This window comes from Emys orbicularis, chromosome 25 (genome assembly GCF_028017835.1).
Source record: "Emys orbicularis isolate rEmyOrb1 chromosome 25, rEmyOrb1.hap1, whole genome shotgun sequence".
NCBI lineage: Eukaryota > Metazoa > Chordata > Testudines > Emydidae > Emys > Emys orbicularis.
Genome location: NC_088707.1, coordinates 5,722,186 through 5,738,996, shown reverse-complemented (window position 1 = coordinate 5,738,996; position 16,811 = coordinate 5,722,186). Strand labels below are relative to the sequence as shown.

The following is a 16,811-nucleotide window of genomic DNA, read 5'->3' as shown; positions in this document are numbered from 1 at the left end:
CAGTGATAAGTAACAGCATGGATTTGTCAAGAACAAATCATGTCAAACCAAGCTCATATCCTTCTTTTGACGGGGTAACAAGCCTTGTGGATAGGTGGGGGAAGCGGTAGATGTGATCTATCTCAGGTGTAGTAAGGCTGTTGCTTTTGTCTCATGTGATCGTCTCATAAACAAACTAGAGAAAGACAGCCTAGATTAACCTATTATATGGTGGGTGCACAACTGGTTGGAAAAGTGACCTCGGAGAGTAGTTCTCAATGGTTGACAGTCCCGCTGGAAGGGTGTATCGAGTGGGGTCCCGCAGGGATCTGTCCTGGTCTGGTTCTATTCAATATCTTCAGAAATAATTTGGATAATGCCAAAGAGAGTACGTTTGTCAAGTTTGCGGCTGATACCAAGCTGGGCGGGGTTGCAAGCACTGTGGAGGACAGGATTAGAATTCAAAATAATCTTGACAAACTGGGAAAATGATCTGAAATAAACAGGATGGAATTCAATCAGGACAAGTGCAGAGTACTACACTTAGGAAGGAATAATCAATTGCACAAATACAAATACAGAATGGGAAATGACTGCCTCGGAAGGAGTACTGTAGAAAAGGATCTGGTGGTCCTAGTGGATCACAGACTAAATATGAGTCAACAATGTAATACTGTTGCCAAAAAAAGTTAACGTGATTCTGGGATATATTAGCAGAGGTGTTGTAAACAAGACACAAGAAGTAATACTCCCACTCTGCTCAGCACTGATAAGGCCTCAACTGAAGTATTGTGTCCAGTTCTGGGCACCGCGCGTTGGGAAAGATGTGAGCAAACTGGAGAAAGTCCAGAGGAGAGCAACAAAAATGATAAAAGGTCTAGAAAACATGACCTACGAGGAAAGATGGAAAAAAGTGGGTTTGTTTAGTCTGGAGAAGAGAAGACTGAGCGGGGACATAACAGTCTTCTAGTACCTAAAAGGTTGTTATAAAGAGCAGGGTGATAAATTGTTCTCCTTAACCACCGAGGACAGGACAAGAAGTAATGGGCTTGAATTGCAGCAAGGGAGATTTAGGTTGGACATTAGGAAAAACTTCCTAACAGTCAGGGTAGTTAAACCCTGGAATAAATTACCTTGGGAGGTTGTAGAATCTCCGTCATTGAAGGTTTTTAAGCACAGGTTAGACAAACACCTGTCAGTGACACAGGCGCCAACTTTTTTCTGCGCCGGTGGGGGCTCGCGCCTCCACCCCGACTCCACCCCTGCCCCCAAAGTCCCCACCCTAACTCCGCCCCTCCTTGCCCCTATTGGACCCCTCCCCAAATCCCCGCCCCGGCCCCGCCTCTTCCCCCAAGCGCGCCGCGTTCCCCCTCCTCCCTCCCAGGCTTGCCGCACGAAACAGCTGTTTCGCAGCGCAAGCACTGGGAGGGAGTGGGGAGAAGCAGGACGCAGCGGCGCGCTGAGGGGCGGAGGCGGAGGTGAGCTGGGGCGGGGCGGGGAGCTACCGGTGGGTGTAGAGCACCCACCAATTTTTCCCCGAGGGTGCCCCAGTCCCGGAGCACCCACGGAGTTGGTGCCTATGGTCAGGGATGGTCTAGATAATATGTACTCCTGTCTCAGTGCAGGGAGACTGAGCTAGATGATCTATCGAGGTCCCTTCCAGTCCTACATTGCTATGATACTATGTATCACCACCCTCATTTTACAGATGGAGAAACTGAGGCACGGGCAGGTGGCATGACTTGTCCAAGACCTCCCTGAAAATCGGTAGCAGAGCCAGGAATAAAACTCCCAGTCTTCTCCTGTATCCACTAGATGTGCTCTCTCCCTTGGCGCAAAAAGAAACCAGCTAGTGGCCAGTTACAATAAGGAAATGAGGGGCGGGATCCGCAGCCCGTGTATATTTGGTGAAGTTCTGTTGACATCAGTGGAGCTATGTCAGTTCACCCCAGCTGAGGATCTGATCCAATATGTGCACGTGTCTGCATGTCTCCAAGTTTCCAGAGGCAAATTGTCAAAGGCCTCGCTAAATAGTTTCTTCTTTCTCTTCGTATGCAGCAAGCCGTTAATCCTCGACCAGCAGCGGAATAACTGTTTGTATCATATTTCCCCAAGTACACCCAGGTCTCTGCTTCATTACAGCTCGTCTTGTGTGTCCGTGTGACCCTAACAACCTTTCCTTTGCTCTTACAGTCCCGCAAGTGTTGTTAGCAGGGCCTCCGCTTTGCTGGTCCTTCACCTAACAGGGAAAATGCTACAACCCTTCCTTCTCCTGGGGATACAGATGCTCACACCTGGGGGCTTTCTGCCCATTTCCCACTGAACTTGCTGAGACCCCTTGGGCAGGTCACGGCTCTGTGCCTCAGTTTCCCACATCTGTGAAATGAGCGAAACACCCCTTCTGTGAAGCACTGTGAGCTCCTTCAAGGAAAGGTGCTGCAGCCACACACAGCCAATATTATTATTTATCATTGTAGGCAAGCAACCGAAAGGGACTTTTCCCATTGAGAGCTACAGTGCCCAACTGGCTTTCCACCTGCGCAAAGACTCCCGAAGAGAATCCTGTTTCAAACTCATGAGCCCCGGCAAACGCAGCTACGAGGTAGGATCAATAGAAGAAATGGTCCTTTTTCTGTGCTCTCCGAGCCCCGGCTGCTTTGAGCGTGAGAACGCTGCGCATATCATACAACGGCATGAACTGGGCATGTTGCTATTTACTGTATAGTCTGCCTGGCCTGGTGTGTCTGAATGTCTGAGTGGGGTCAGACCTTTTTTCCATGTCATCATCCCCCAAACCCGAATCCGTGGCCAGAGAAACAAGGCCGGAAGGTTTTGGTGCCCCTCATTCTTGAAATCTCATCTGGACCCAAACCTTTCCAAGTGTGAACTGCTGCACGGTGTTCAATCGGTCCTGCTTTGACAAGATTGACAACCGGCAGCAACGCTGACCTCCGTTGCCGATTGGATAGTCTGCTTCTCCACAGCCTTGCATCTTGTACGGCTCTCTATACCGGTACAAAGCAGGTGTAAAACGCAAGCAGAACCGAAGCACTTTACCCTCATCTGGCCCCGCGGTAAATGAGAATGCAAGCTGCAAAGCAACAGAGAAGTTGGGTCTGGAAGGTCTAGTTGTAAAAGGAATGTCACAAACGGCCTTCACGCTGGTTGGAAAGGGTTAAACCAGGTCTCCAGCTCCCTGGGCTTTGGGGGCAAGGCTGGAAAGTGCTGTCATAGAAATGATCCAAGCCGTAAAGTTTGGATCTGAATTTACGTGAATTTCAGGGGAGTTGTGGTTCAAACTCAGTAATAACACCACTTATCTGATGAGACCAAATCACTTGAATCATGAATGAGGCCTGACAACCTTCTCTGCAGTGGGTCAGCAGCATTATCCCCATTTTACAGATGGGGAAACAGAGGCATAGAGAGGTGACCCAAGGTCACCCAGTGGGTGAGGGGCAGAGCCAGGAACAGAACCCAGGAGTCCTGAATCCTAGTCACCCGCTCGAACCACTAAACTAGCTCCCTGGGCCAAAAATAGAATCCCGGAGTCCGGGCTCCCAGGCCCTGCTCTAGGAGCTTGTCTACATGACCTCTGCTTAAAACATTAATGACCTAACAAATGAATTCCCTCCCTAGTTTACAGCTTCCAGTCCTGCAGAGGCTAAAGACTGGGTGGATCAGATCCAGTTTCTGTTAAAGGGTGAGTAGCTATCGGGGAGCGCTGTAGCCAATGTGCTTGACTTTACAGTTCATTCAGACAGCCCGGGGCCATTATCTGCAGACAGCGTTGCACTTCTTTAGCTGCCTCCATCCCTGGATCTCAAAGAACTCCCCAAATACTGAGGAATTAGACCTCGCGGCCCCCAGGGTGGGTATCTATATTATTGTTATCCCCATTATACAGATGGAAAAGTTGAGAGAGGTCTACGGTCAGAGGGCAAGTCGGTGTCAGAGCTGGGAAAAGAACCCGGGAATCCTGATTCCCAGTCCCCAGCTGTAAAACCAGACCATATTCCCCCTCAGACCTGGGACTAGACCCCCGTAGTCTCCTCTCTGCTTCTCCTCCTGGCACTGATGCCCTTAAACTCTTCTCCGCAATAAACGAAGGCGCCCAAATGAATAGAAAAGCAGGATGTGGCCAACGCAGCCCATTGGCGTGGGGCAAAGAACATGGGGGGTTCAAATCTAATTTGTTACGACTCTTCACCAGTCTAACTTCACTGAGTGGGTTGCTGAATGCCTGCTCTTACGGCACCCTCTGCTGGCCAGTCCGGGGGGTTGGCACTGACCGTGGGGTGTAGGAGTTGTAATCAAATATGGTAGAGAGAGCGATGCAGTCATCCCTGGGCAGAGCGGGCTATTGACCCTATCCAGTTGTCCCACAATCAGCTAGCGCAGCCGAACATACGAGGAGGGAGACTGGAGTGGGGGGAAAGGGCCCAGTCATCCAGCATCGCTTACTGGACTGTGAGCTTTTGTTGGTGGAGAGAAAGACGCTGTTGTTGTTTGAAGGACAAGGGCTGCCAATTTCACTCTATATCTCTGCTACCGAGAGAACCAACCATTGTGATTTTTTTATTTTTTGCAAGAAGCTTGAGTAGAACTTGAAAAACAGGGATGGGCCTGTTCTGAGTTCATGCAGGTGACTTCCCAGTAAGGGCCAGATTCTGAGCTCCGTGATACTGGTGGAAATCTGGAGTTGCTTCTCTGACTTCACGGAAGTTACTCCAGCTTTACACCAGCACAGCTGAGACCAGAAGCTAGCCTGAGACGTGCAAACCTCCTAAAGAGGGAAGGCAGCTTTAGTGCCCTCTATCCTACAATAATGTCCAGTCTGTCCGTTAAAACCTTGGCCCTGCTGGCAAATCAGTTCCATTACATTGTCTGAGACAAGTCCACTGACCACGTTTCCTTTCCTCGGTGCTCCGCTGAGGTCCGTCTCCCCAGACACCTATGGACCGTAAAAGGGGGCGCCCCCCACCCCCGGTTCTGTGTTATTGAAGACCAGGATTGATGGTGAGCACTGCAGGATGGTTGCCTGACTTTTCTGGTAGATTTCAGCCCATGACGGAAGCACCAGCATTTAACGCGGTGGTTTTTGTTTTCCTTCGATTCATTCCTTTCTTTTCATCGTCCCTCCTGCCAGACATGAGCTCCCTCACCATCCCGTACGATGAGGAGGAGGAGGAGGAGGAGGAGGAGGAAGAGGAAGAAGCTTACGATGACATCGACGGCTTTGGCTCGCCAAACGCGAAATCCCACAATAACATCAACATGGAGGAGGTGGCAGCGGCCAGTGGGGAGGAGGACGACGACATCTATGAGGTTCTACCAGGTGAGCAGCCGAGCGATCAGGTGAAGAAACGCCCTGGCCACTTGCAATGGGCTGCAGACGCAGCAGAGGGGTATTGACATCCCCTCAACAAACCACTTTCTTTGGAGTAAAAAGGGTTGTTTCATGGGAATGTTTCTACTGAATATAACGTGTTCTGACTGTGACAATGCGGTTCTGGCGGGACCCAACTGAGAGTGCCAACTCAGGACAAATTGCTAAAACAGGGCAGTTACAGCCCAAGGCTGGGGTTTCTCTACCTCTAAGGCAACCCAAACCAGCCAGACTAAGAGGACTTCGGTCTCACCCCACTGGCTAACCGCAACCTCACAAGCAATTTCCTTAGACACTCCAGTTTCCCAGTATCACCACCAGTGCCGCTCGTTATGGGGATAAATGGTTATGAAAACCAATATCCCAATATATACAACAAGGGTTCTCTCGATCCCAAAGGACCAAGCCCCAGATCCAGGTCAATATACAAATCAGATCTTTCCCACAAATCACGCTGTTACCAATCCTTTAGAATCTAAAATCTAAAGGTTTATTCATAAAAGGGAAAAAGATAGAGATGAGAGTTAGAATTGGTTAAACGGAATCAATTACATACAGTAATGGCAAAGTTCTTGGTTCAGGCTTGCAGCAGCGATGGAATAAACTGCAGGTTCAAAAAAAGTCTCTGGAATACACCCCCACTGGGATGGGTCCTCAGTCCTTTGTTCAAAGCTTCAGCTTGTAGCAAAGTTCCTCCAGAGGTATGAAGCAGGATTGAAGACCAGATGGAGATGAGGAATCAGCCTTATATAGTCTTTTCCAGGTGTAAGAACACCTCTTTGTTCTTACTGTGGAAAATTACAGCAAGATGGAGTCTGCAGTCACCTGGGCCAGTCCCTGCATACTTTGCTGAGTCTCAAGGCATATTTGCCTTCTCTCAATGGGTCCATTGTATAGCTGATGGTCCTTAATGGGCCATCAAGCAGGCTAGGCAGAGCTAACACCAGTCTGCCTGGGATGTCACCCAGCAGCATAGCATAAGTTTGAAATACAGACAGTATAGAGCCAATATTCATAACTTCAACTACAAAATTGATACACACATATAGACAGCCTAATCATAACCAGTAAACCATAACCTTGTCTTAGACACCTCATTTGACCCCCTTTATACAAGATTTGCGTGCCACTACAGGACCTTGGTTGCAACAATGATCTATATGGTCCCAGATTATATCAATAACGTCACACTGACCTACGTGGCTTTTCCCAACTGTGTTCAGCTTGGTCCACCGCGGACCATGAGAGTTAACCCGTTTCTCTCCCAGTGCAGTGGCTTCTCTGGGACTTGGAGTCTCTTAAATCAAGGTCAGTGTCTGAAACGTGTGCTCTGATTTAACCGACACATTGCTGGGCTCAAAGAAGTCGTCTCTGTCCTGCATTCTGTGGGATGGTAGCAATGGTCCCTTCTGGCGGGCTTAGGATCTGTAACCGTGATACAGCTTCTGGTCTTGCAAGGGACAACATATAGTGCAATTAAAGACTTGCTTCACTTGCCAAAGGTGCACCACGCATGGGAGTGAACCAAGCTGTAGTGGCCAGTTGAGGAACTCGGGAGCAGCCCTCCTAGTGCAAAGTCGTAGAGTTCAGAAGGGCAATGCCCTCTGTGTTGTTCCTAACCATAAAAAAGCACCCTGGGACCTGCCCCGGAGCCTGCTGTCAAGCGTGGCAAGGCTGGAGAGGTGCCTGTGTGCACCGTTATTCCTTGGAGTTGATTTGGCTGCGGTAGCGTGTCCGTTCGCTGGAGGAGTCAGGCGGGCTTGTGCATCCTCACTTCTGCTATTAGCAAGAGAACAGCTCGCGCTGGTGCATCTACACAAGCGGCCGTTCGTACCCCTGGCCGTGGTGGAGACGGACCCTGCGTTCTTCACATAGCCCCATTAACGATTGTTCCTGCTCAGGGAACCAGAGAGACATTTCCAAGGATCCCAGGGTGAGAGGCTGCTTTACCACCACTACTGATTTATACCCTACCCTGCTTTGCTCCAGCTTCCTCTCCTCTTGTTCCGATTTCAAGAGCTACTGAGGCCGCCTCGAGATAGTTGGAAAATATTCTAGTCGGAAACAATTCTGCCATTGTCTCTTTTTTATTCTCTTCCCCCCCCCCCCCCCCCCCAGCTCCGTCTTCCCCTGGGCTCGGAGCATTTGCATGAAAATTAGGTCCTTGTTTCCTTTTATTTATTTTTGGAGCTTTGCATTTTTAGTGATTTAAAAACTAAATTAAAGACGCCAGGAAGTTCCACCAGGCACCAATAAAGAGCCCAAACTCTCGGGCATAAGGGGCTGTGCTCCGCCGTTTGGCCGCAAGGCAGAGGGGGCTGCAGCACTGGATAGATTCTGTTCCTCGCTGTGCCACTGACCTGCTGCATAACCTTGGTTGAGCTGCTTCGCTTCCCTCTGCCTCCGTTTTTCACGCCAGCCTATTGTTTATTTAGCCTGGAAGCTCTCGGGGGCAGAGGCTGTCTCAGGCTATGTGTATGTGCAGCACCGAGCGCGACGGAGCCCTGATCGCAGTTGGAGCCTCTAAGTGGTGTTGTAACCAGAGGCGACGCATGGGGGGCGGCATGCGGGGTCACGTGCGCCCTCCCCCGATTTGCTGCCTGGCTTGTGCTGAGCATGCTCAGTAACACTGCTGAAGCCAGCTGCCCTCACTCTGCCCCCTAGCTATCAGCAGACACGGGTCATTTCCGGTTGTAACCGACATTCTGACTACATCCCATCTCTTCTATAGGGGGGAGGGATAGCTCAGTGGTTTGAGCATTGGCCTGCTAAACCCAGGGTTGTGAGTTCAATCCTTGAGGGGGGGCCATTTAGGAATCAGGGGCAAAATCAGTACTGCTAGTGAAGGCAGGGGGCTGGACTTGATGACCTTTCAAGGTCCCTTCCAGTTCTAGATAGGATATCTCCATTACACCTGTGCATCACTGCCACCTTCCTGCCCAGAGTGCAGAAAGGCCTGGGTCCGGGCCTGGTTACGACTGGACTTTTGTGCACAGGGGGGTGAAATCTATCCTTACACGGAGGCCTTTGCATCATAGAATATCAAGGTTGGAAGGGACCTCAGGAGGTCATCTAGTCCAACCCCCTGCTCAAAGCAGGACCAATTCCCAGACAGATTTTTGCCCCAGATCCCTAAGTGGCCCCCCTCAAGGATTGAACTCACAACCCTGGGTTTAGCAGGCCAGTGCTCAAACCACTGAGCTATCCGTCCCCCCTTCTGCAACTGCAAAGCACTGTGGGAGTGAGCGGCTCATGACACAGGCGGGGAAATCCTTGAGAACCACGGCACTCGGAAATGCCCTCGAGAATCCTGTGACCTTCACCGTGTGCATCGAGAAGCCACTGCCGCAGCATCTAAATCTGCCTGACCAGCCTCCGGCAGTCCCTGCCCGATGGCCTGGCTGATTCTCTTTCCCTGGGACTTTGATCCTTCTCTCATCTTGGCAGGGAGATAACCCAGCATAGGGACAGGGGAAGACGCTAACCCCTCCTGTGTTGCTTACAGGGTCTCGGATGGATGCGGGGAGGGATACACTGAGTTTTGTCCGGTGAGAGCCACCCCACCCCACACAACCCTGTTGATGAGCACTTTTCTCAGCAGCTCCAAACAGCATTCGTCATCGGCACTGACTCCGTGGGGGCTCACGCACCCATGGAAAAAAAATAATGGGTGCCCAGCACCCGGCAGCCACAGCTGTTCCTCAGGACCGCCGATCAGCTGTTTGGTAGCTGGGAGAGGGCGGGGAGCAGTGGGCGGGCGGGAGCCTTAGGGGAGGGGTTGGAGCTGAGGTGGGAAGAGGCAGAGAGGGGGCAGGAAGAGGCGGAGCAAGGGCGGGGCCTTGGGGCGGAGCACCCCCATGGGAAAATAAAAGTCATCACCTATGGCATTCGCGATTGCAGGATGGGAGGGCAATATTGGTCTGTTCCCAGTACCCATAACCAGCTCCATAGCAATGAACTGTGACGGCACAAAGGCAGGTTTCCGACGACAGGCGGGGGGACAAACAGCAGGAGCGGGCGAACCTTGGAGCTGCAAAGATCTGATTGTTGTTCGAATGCCCCGAAGTAATAAAAAGTACCGGGGTGGGGAACTATGCGAGCTAGGATTGTCTGTCTGGAAATAGGTTGCTTTGCAAAACTTTCCCTGAGTTGGTAGCCGCTCTCCCAAGAAGCACTGTATCCACCGACTTCAAAATTATGGGCCCCGTTCTCCGCTGCCTTGCAAGCCGTGAGTGAGGGGAACCTGTGGACCAGAGGGTGGTGAAGCACTGGAATGGGTTACCTAGGGAGGTGGTGGAATCTCCTTCCTTAGAGGTTTTTAAGGTCAGGCTTGACAAAGCCCTGGCTGGGATGATTTAGTTGGGGATTAGGTCCTGCTTTGAGCAGGCGGTTGGACTAGATGACCTCCTGAGGTCCCTTCCAACCCTGATTTTCTATGACTCTATGACAGCGTATCCCCTTCCTTTGATGCTGACCCCCGTGAGACGTCTTTGCTAGCCCAAGGTGCTGGGCTGCCTCTCCTCAACTCACCTGTACTCCCCCGTCCCCTCTGCAAACTACAGCAGAACCTGCTGGTGGCAAACTCGGTTGAAAACCAATATCCGTTGGAGTGTGCACGGGAAGAACAGAGTCGTTATCGCTAGAGTATCCTGGGGGAGGGCAGGAGAAGGCAAAAGAGGGATTGCCGGGTCCCAGCCCTTCTGACGGGAGCAGCTGCAGGAAGCATAGATGTGGGCTGTCCACCTTAGCAGCCGTTGTCCCTTGCAACTTCCAGGGGTGGGTGAAAAGCTCCTGGTGGAGCTCTTACCAGACAGGCCATGTGGAAACTGGGATCATCAGAGAAGTCTTGTGGCTTAAAGCCACTTCACTACGGCGCATGTCCTGTCTGCACATGGGCCTGGAGGGTGTCAGAGGCAGCGGATCCACCACCGTTCCCCCGGAGAGAGTTCCGGCGACCCAGCTCCGCAAAGCCACCGCGCACCTTTCCCTCCCAATGGCGCCACTATTGCTCAGCGTTCTTTGGAGGGGAGGGGATTTTTGCCTCCCCCGCTGGGTGATACGGGAGGCAGGTTTCGGGGGACTGTAAAGAGAGGAAGGATGGTCCAGTGGTTTGGACAGTAGCTGAAGACTCCTTCAAGACTTCCCGTGTGAGCATGGGCAAGCCTCTCCGTGTCGCCGTTCCCCATCTGTACGGTGAAGAGAACAGCCCTGCCCTGCCCCACCGGGGGTGTTTTAAGATTAAATACATCAAAGATTGTGAGATGCTCAGATCCTGCGGTACCGGGAGCCAGATAAATACCCAGGAGAACTAACCGAGAAAGCTTATGCTGTCTCCAGCCCTGCCTTCCCCGGGAATCTCCATGTTGTGTGTTTTTTCTTATGCAAATCACAATCTCTGCTGAGGTCGAGCTATTTTTTCTCTTGTCCCAAGTTTAAAAAAAAAAACGGGGGGGGGGGGAGATAATTTCCTCAGCAAGTCATCGTCGTTAATGAAGTTTTACAAAAACAGATACAACCAAGGAAAAATAAAATTTCACAGGTGATAAATTTTTCCAATTTCCCTGGCAGAATTCGATAGGATTGTTAAATTAAGAGTGAAGGTGTCTGTTAGGAAGCAACGAGCAGTGATGGGTAATTTTATAGAGTGGAAAATTGAATCAAATTGCTACATTAAAACACAGCTCCTCTGAGAATCTGCCCCTCACGCAGGCTGCTCCGGCGTAGCACCAGGGCTCGGTAGCTGTGCCCGGCGAGGGGGTGGGAAAGACCGATTCCCCGGTCTCTTGGAACCCGGGGCCGGGGAAACCGTTTTCCCCTGCGGGGGTTCAGAGGGGATCGGGTTTGCAATCCAGCAGTGGTGGAACGTGCCACATCAGTGCCTCATTAAAGGCAGCGTGTTCAGCCTTTTCGGGCACTGGTAGATTCCATATTGGCGGGGGAGCGAAGATGGAGGGAAGTGGGCTCAGAAAAGACCCATCAGGGTTTTGCCAGTAGGTATATCTATTTTTTTGTGTCGTAGTATCTGAGACCAATCCCTGCCCTAGAAGGCAGAACTTGTCCTGCCTTCTCTTTTGGGCCTGTCTACACTATAACCAACTCAGGGCACCTGGTCACAACAGGGTGAAGGGGTTACAGTGTAAACAGCCTAACTGTAGCCACCGCACCGTGCGTGGTACCGAATTTTAACTCTCTTCCAGGGACCGGACAAGACTGCAGGTTAGAACGGTGCTCGAGCCAGAGCCGCTGATGGGGTCATTAAGGGCACGTCTACACTGCAAAGAAAAACCCTCAGAGCCCCGGGCAATTGACTGGGACTCGCAGGGCTCAGGCTACGGAGCTAAAAAGAGCAGTGAAGACATTCGAAGACGAGGGTCTCCCACCTGGGAATCGCCATACTTCGACTGCAGCCAACCTTGCTTAGGAGCAGGGGGCTGGGTTAGTTCCTTGATCGCTGTCCCCCACCCCAGCCTCCAGCACTTGGAGCATTTGCTTGAGCCCTGGGCAGAGGCGGGTGACCTGCCAGCATGCACCAGCTGGGAGCAGTTTCAGTGGGTCCAGTCAATGGTGCCATCCCTTGGGATATTTGCTCCTGGGCATTAGACAGGAAAGGGTCCCATAGCACCAGCCGGGGCAGCAGGCACCACGAAGCAGGGTGAATGGAGCCTGTTATGGGGACGTCACCCCAGCAAGCTGCTCCCCAGGAACATTTTCCTGAGGAAAATCCAACCAAAGCCTGCGAGTTCTCTCCCTTATTTCCTAAAAGCCTCCATCCATCACAGCCCTTCTGGGGCGCTGTGCAGCTAGGAGACAGGCTGGCATTTAATTATGATATTAATGTTTCAGTTCACGGCTTCCAATCCACTCGCTCAGCCTGCCACTTGCGGGCTGGCACCAGGCACGGGACGCGCCACCCACGGCAAGGGGAAGCCCGCTGTGAATGGAATTCAGAGTCCTGCCAGCGTCATGTGGGGCAGGGTCCCCTCCTCCGCCACACCGTGGAGCTTGCTGCTTAGGGAGGGATGTAGCCGTGGCATCATGTGGCTGGTGGAATTGCGTAGCCCGGCGCCTGTCAGCATCGAGTGACTCCATGGCCCTCTGTGTTGTGCAGGGGAGCGGTTTGACTCACTGGGGAGACGAAGCTTTGACACACCCCTCCCCCCCAAAATCCCAGTGTGGAGTGTTCAGTTGCGGTGTGGCAGCAGGTGAGGCTGAGGATTTGAGCTTCGGGGTAGGGGAGGAGCAGCTGAGGGATGCTGACGTCGGCCTATGCGGGTAACAGCGTGTGGCCTTCACTTTCGGCTGTGCCATCTCGTCTCCTTAGAACATGTAAATATCCCAGTAGGCGATGGCTAACTTGGTCCCTTGGTGCAACAGGACCTGTGTGGAGTACAGACTCTGCATGCCCAGCTAGCATGGGTAGAAATAGCAGCGTAGAAGGTGCTCAGACCGGAGGTTCTCAAACTGGGGAGCACAGAATGTACAGTATTCGGGGGGGCATGAGAAGCTTTGGGGGGGGAGGACTTACTGCGCACATTTTCCCCACAGCAACGAATAACTCTTGAGGTTTGAGGGGAACAGGGCATCCATCTTAGACCATGGCATCTTAGACCCTTGCTTCTGTGCTGCTGCTGGCCACAGCGCTGCCTTCTGAGCTGGGTGGCCGGAAAGCGGCGGCTGCTGGCCGGGCGCCCAGCTCTGAAGGCAGCGCCTCCGCCAGCAGCAGCGCAGAACCGAGGGTGGCATGCCAGGGCCGTCCTTACCCATACACAAAGCACGCAGCTGCGTAGGGCACCAGGAAATCTGGGGCACCAAATTTCCTGGTGCCCTGCACAGCTGCATGCTGCTCCAGTCCCTGCTCTGGCTCTTCCCGCCCCTTCCCCGCCCCAGCCCTGCCTCTTCCCACCCCTGCCCCGTCCCCACTCCCCTGAGTTCTGCAGCAGGGCCAGGGCAAGTGCAGCGACCCGGCCCCAACCGCGCTGCCGGTGAGTACTGGGGGGTGGTCCCCCCTCCTAAGCCAACCCCCCCCACGGAGGCCTGGGGCCCCACACACCCCCGTGGGGGGGCTGCGTAGGGCCCCAGAATACCTAGGGACGGCCCTGGTGGCATGGGATGGTATTGCCAAAAAAACAGCCGCACCCATCGCACTAGTAACAACAGTGTGATGCCAGGAAGTAGCATCTTACTTAAAATGTACATGACTATACACTTAAATGGCTGTGTTTGAGTCAATGCTTTTAATATTTAGTGAGAGTTGTATGTTGATTTTCTTTTTATCGGTATAGGTACTTGTGCGGCGGGGAGGGGGCGTAAACTCCTACTGACACAAAGAAGGGAGGCCCGATCAAATAAGTTTGAGACTCACTGCTTAAATGAGTAGAGAGGTCCCAGATCCGTAGGCTCTGTATCCTACACGGCTCTCAACGTGCCCAAGCAGTGCCTCCCATTGCTACCGTTATCGGCGTGGTGTCCCACTGCCAAAGCTTTAACCTGCTCCCCTCTCTGCCAGCGCCTTTCACTACCTCGTGTAGCTAGGCACCGTAGGGCAGACCCAGCCGCTGCCTCGAGGGTAGACACGGCCCTAGACGTCGCTACAAACTGTACCTCGCGCCCAGCTACCCCGTCCCAAGAAGGGGCAGATGTTTGAATTACCCCGCACCTCGCTCATGGCGCGTCTCCACAGGCATCTGTTTCGGTGAGGTCTTAGGTCTTAGCTCGCGCCCGTCAGAGCAGCGCAAAGAGAAGCGGGATCAAGGCTTTGTACCCTGCAGTGAAATACAGGGGGCGTACTGCAGCCTGGCGGGATCGGCTGAAAAGACTTTCCGTTTCCATAGGCCCTTTCCTCTGAGGAGCTCCGAGCACTTTACAAAGGGTGTTGTCCCATTTTTTCACTGGAAGGGAAGTGACTCGCCCAACTCAGTGACGGAGCCGGGAAGAGAATCCAGCAGCCCTGACTCCCAGCTCCTTGCTCCAGCCGTTACACCACCCTCTTTTTCAGAGCCAGGAAGAGAACTAGCATCCGGACTTCCCTCTACCTACTCTTGAGAGTTGGAAATAGAACCCAGGAGTCCTGACACTCAACCCCCTTTCTCTACCCACTAGGCGACGCTTCTGCTCAGAGTTAGGAATAGAACCCTGGAGGCCTAGTGCCCTGTTCCTGGCTCCCATGACTTGAACTTTTAAACTGTGGGTGGGGGGCGGTTGGAGGTTCTGGTTAAAATGTTCTGTGATACGTCAACTGTGAAATTGGGGTGAGGTGGCAGAGGACGGAGACTTGCTGGGAAAGGTGCTCTCTCCTTCCCTTTGCCAGCCATGGTACCTTCTTGTAGCTGAGTGCAGAATAAGCAAAAGGACTTGGGTAAAGTTTTCTCGTCTTTGCGAGCAGGGGGCTGGAATCAAGCAAGCCGCCTGACCCCATTAGAGGCGGGAAATGCGGATCCGCAGCAGCTGTAATGGCAACAGGAACCGGCTCCGCTCTCTGGAGGGGTTTCCCGTAAAGCAGAGAGAAAGCGAGACAGATCACCCTCCGTGGAAATGTTAGCACACACTCCGCTGCCCAGCACTGCAGAGTAGCCTGCGTTACTGCTAGGAAGGGGCGGGAAGGAGCCAGGCTGCCTGCTGCACCACAAGCCAGGAGGGGGGAGAGAGACACAGAAGGCCCGATGGGCTTAGCATAATTGATGCAACTTCCCCCACCCCCCCCTGCATACCAAAAGTCACGTAGAAGAAATGCTCCCCTTGGAATGTCATGTGTTTTCCTGCGCCAGTGCTGGCTGATGGCTTCCCAAGAAGGGAGGAGAGGCCAGAGGGTTTGGGGAAAGGGGGGGGCCCAAGGACAGCTCAGATGAGGGCAAAGATTGTGGTAGATGAACGGCACAGACTGCAGGTCTATGGGGTTGCAATTAGACGTGTGCAATGAGATAGATGAGTAAACATGGGTGTGCGGAAAATAGATGAGGGTAAAATCAGGCGCACACAGATCACAGGGGGATGGGGTATAACCACATATAGGCCGGGTGTAGGTTGGCAGGTAGATGGGGTGTGATCAGGGGCATGCAGGTTGTGAGTGGATGGGGCATCTCCATGTGAGTGGGCAGAGTACAGTCTGAAGGGGTGTTCGTTATTTGTATTATGGTAGCGCCTAAAGGCCCCCATCAGGGATCAGGGCCCCATGGTGCAAGGTGCTGTACACGCTCATAACGAAAAGACAGTCTCTGCCCCGAAGAGCTTGCAATCCAAGGCTAGCGCTTCTTGTTCCCGAGGATTGCATTTGAATTCCTGAAGGCCTTAGCAGTGGGCTCATGGAGACTTAAATGTTACTCAATACTGCTGAGTGCACACTCTGTCAATGACACGTATAATGTGCCCGTCAGCATGCTAGCTAGACACCAGGACATACAGCAGAGGTTTGTTATCAGGGCTCATTCCTCCAAGTTACGTGCTTGCCACAAAATGCTCGTGGTAACTTTTTGATACGCTTGCCAGCGTGCGATTTACAGACTGTGGATGAATAAGGTACAGCTTTGCATAAACGAATGGATGGCAAACCTAGAGGGCTATTGCCCACTTACTAGTCTTCCATACTCCCAGGCTGTGCTTCGTTGGGGGAAATACACACAAACTAAAATCTGGGACATTTAGTTTGGCGGGTGGGGGGGAAATATCCATTGATTCAAACCGATGGAAGGTATTTAGAGAGGAAGGATGGTCTAGCGATTAGGGTGCTAGGCTGGGATTTGGGATATCTTCATTCAGTTCCCTACACTGCCACAGCCTTTCTGCGTGACCTTGGGCAAGTCACTTAGCAACTGGGGTGTGGTGAGGCTAAATATATTAAACAGCATGGGGCGGCTTCCATATTATGGTAATGGCAACAATAGATGGGTAGCTTGAACTGCTTGCTGTGTGCAGTCCCAAATCCGTAGCATGGCGGACTGCTTGTCTGAGATGCTGATTGGAACAGTGATTGTTAGCCTCTGGAATCAGCCACTTGCTTGTGACCTCAATGCAATAGGGAATGGGTGTTAAGTGCCCCAATGGCTCCTTCATCCTACTGTTTGAATTCAACTCCAGATTGTGGCGTTAGGTTCCTTCTGAAGGGACGACAGGGTTCCGTCTTAATCATTAAACCTCTCTGCTAATTATCCCCCCTGCCCACAGGGAGAAGCTTTAGTCTGGAGCCTATCCCACGCAGGGTCGCTCCTGTTCTGCATCAGAAGCGGCCGAGGCATTTCAGAAAGCTCTCCCCAGCTGTTGGTTTCATTCGGCACGGGGTGGATCCGTGGGCCTCTCCAAGGGGCTCTTTTCGGTGTGGCAGCTTCATCCGTTCCTTGATTTTTAGCAGGACTTTCGCCTGTCAGAGTTGTAGCTCTGCCATTCCAGTTGCCTTACCCCCTCCCCTCTGAAGGTGAGGGGGCTGCTGCTGCTGCTCGGCCCAGGGGAAAGT

The 16,811-nt window shown here is 52.5% G+C and overlaps 1 protein-coding gene across 1 annotated transcript in view; it reads left to right on the top strand.

Annotated features, from left to right (window-relative positions):
* The window catches only part of SKAP1 (src kinase associated phosphoprotein 1), a 235,036-nt gene that overhangs the window by 182,814 nt on the left and 35,411 nt on the right, over nt 1-16,811 (top strand). Inside the window, exons 7-9 of the mRNA XM_065422494.1 lie at nt 2,457-2,581; nt 3,619-3,682; nt 5,129-5,317. Coding sequence (XP_065278566.1) covers nt 2,457-2,581; nt 3,619-3,682; nt 5,129-5,317 — 378 coding nt within the window. The remainder of the gene's footprint in view (nt 1-2,456; nt 2,582-3,618; nt 3,683-5,128; nt 5,318-16,811) is intronic.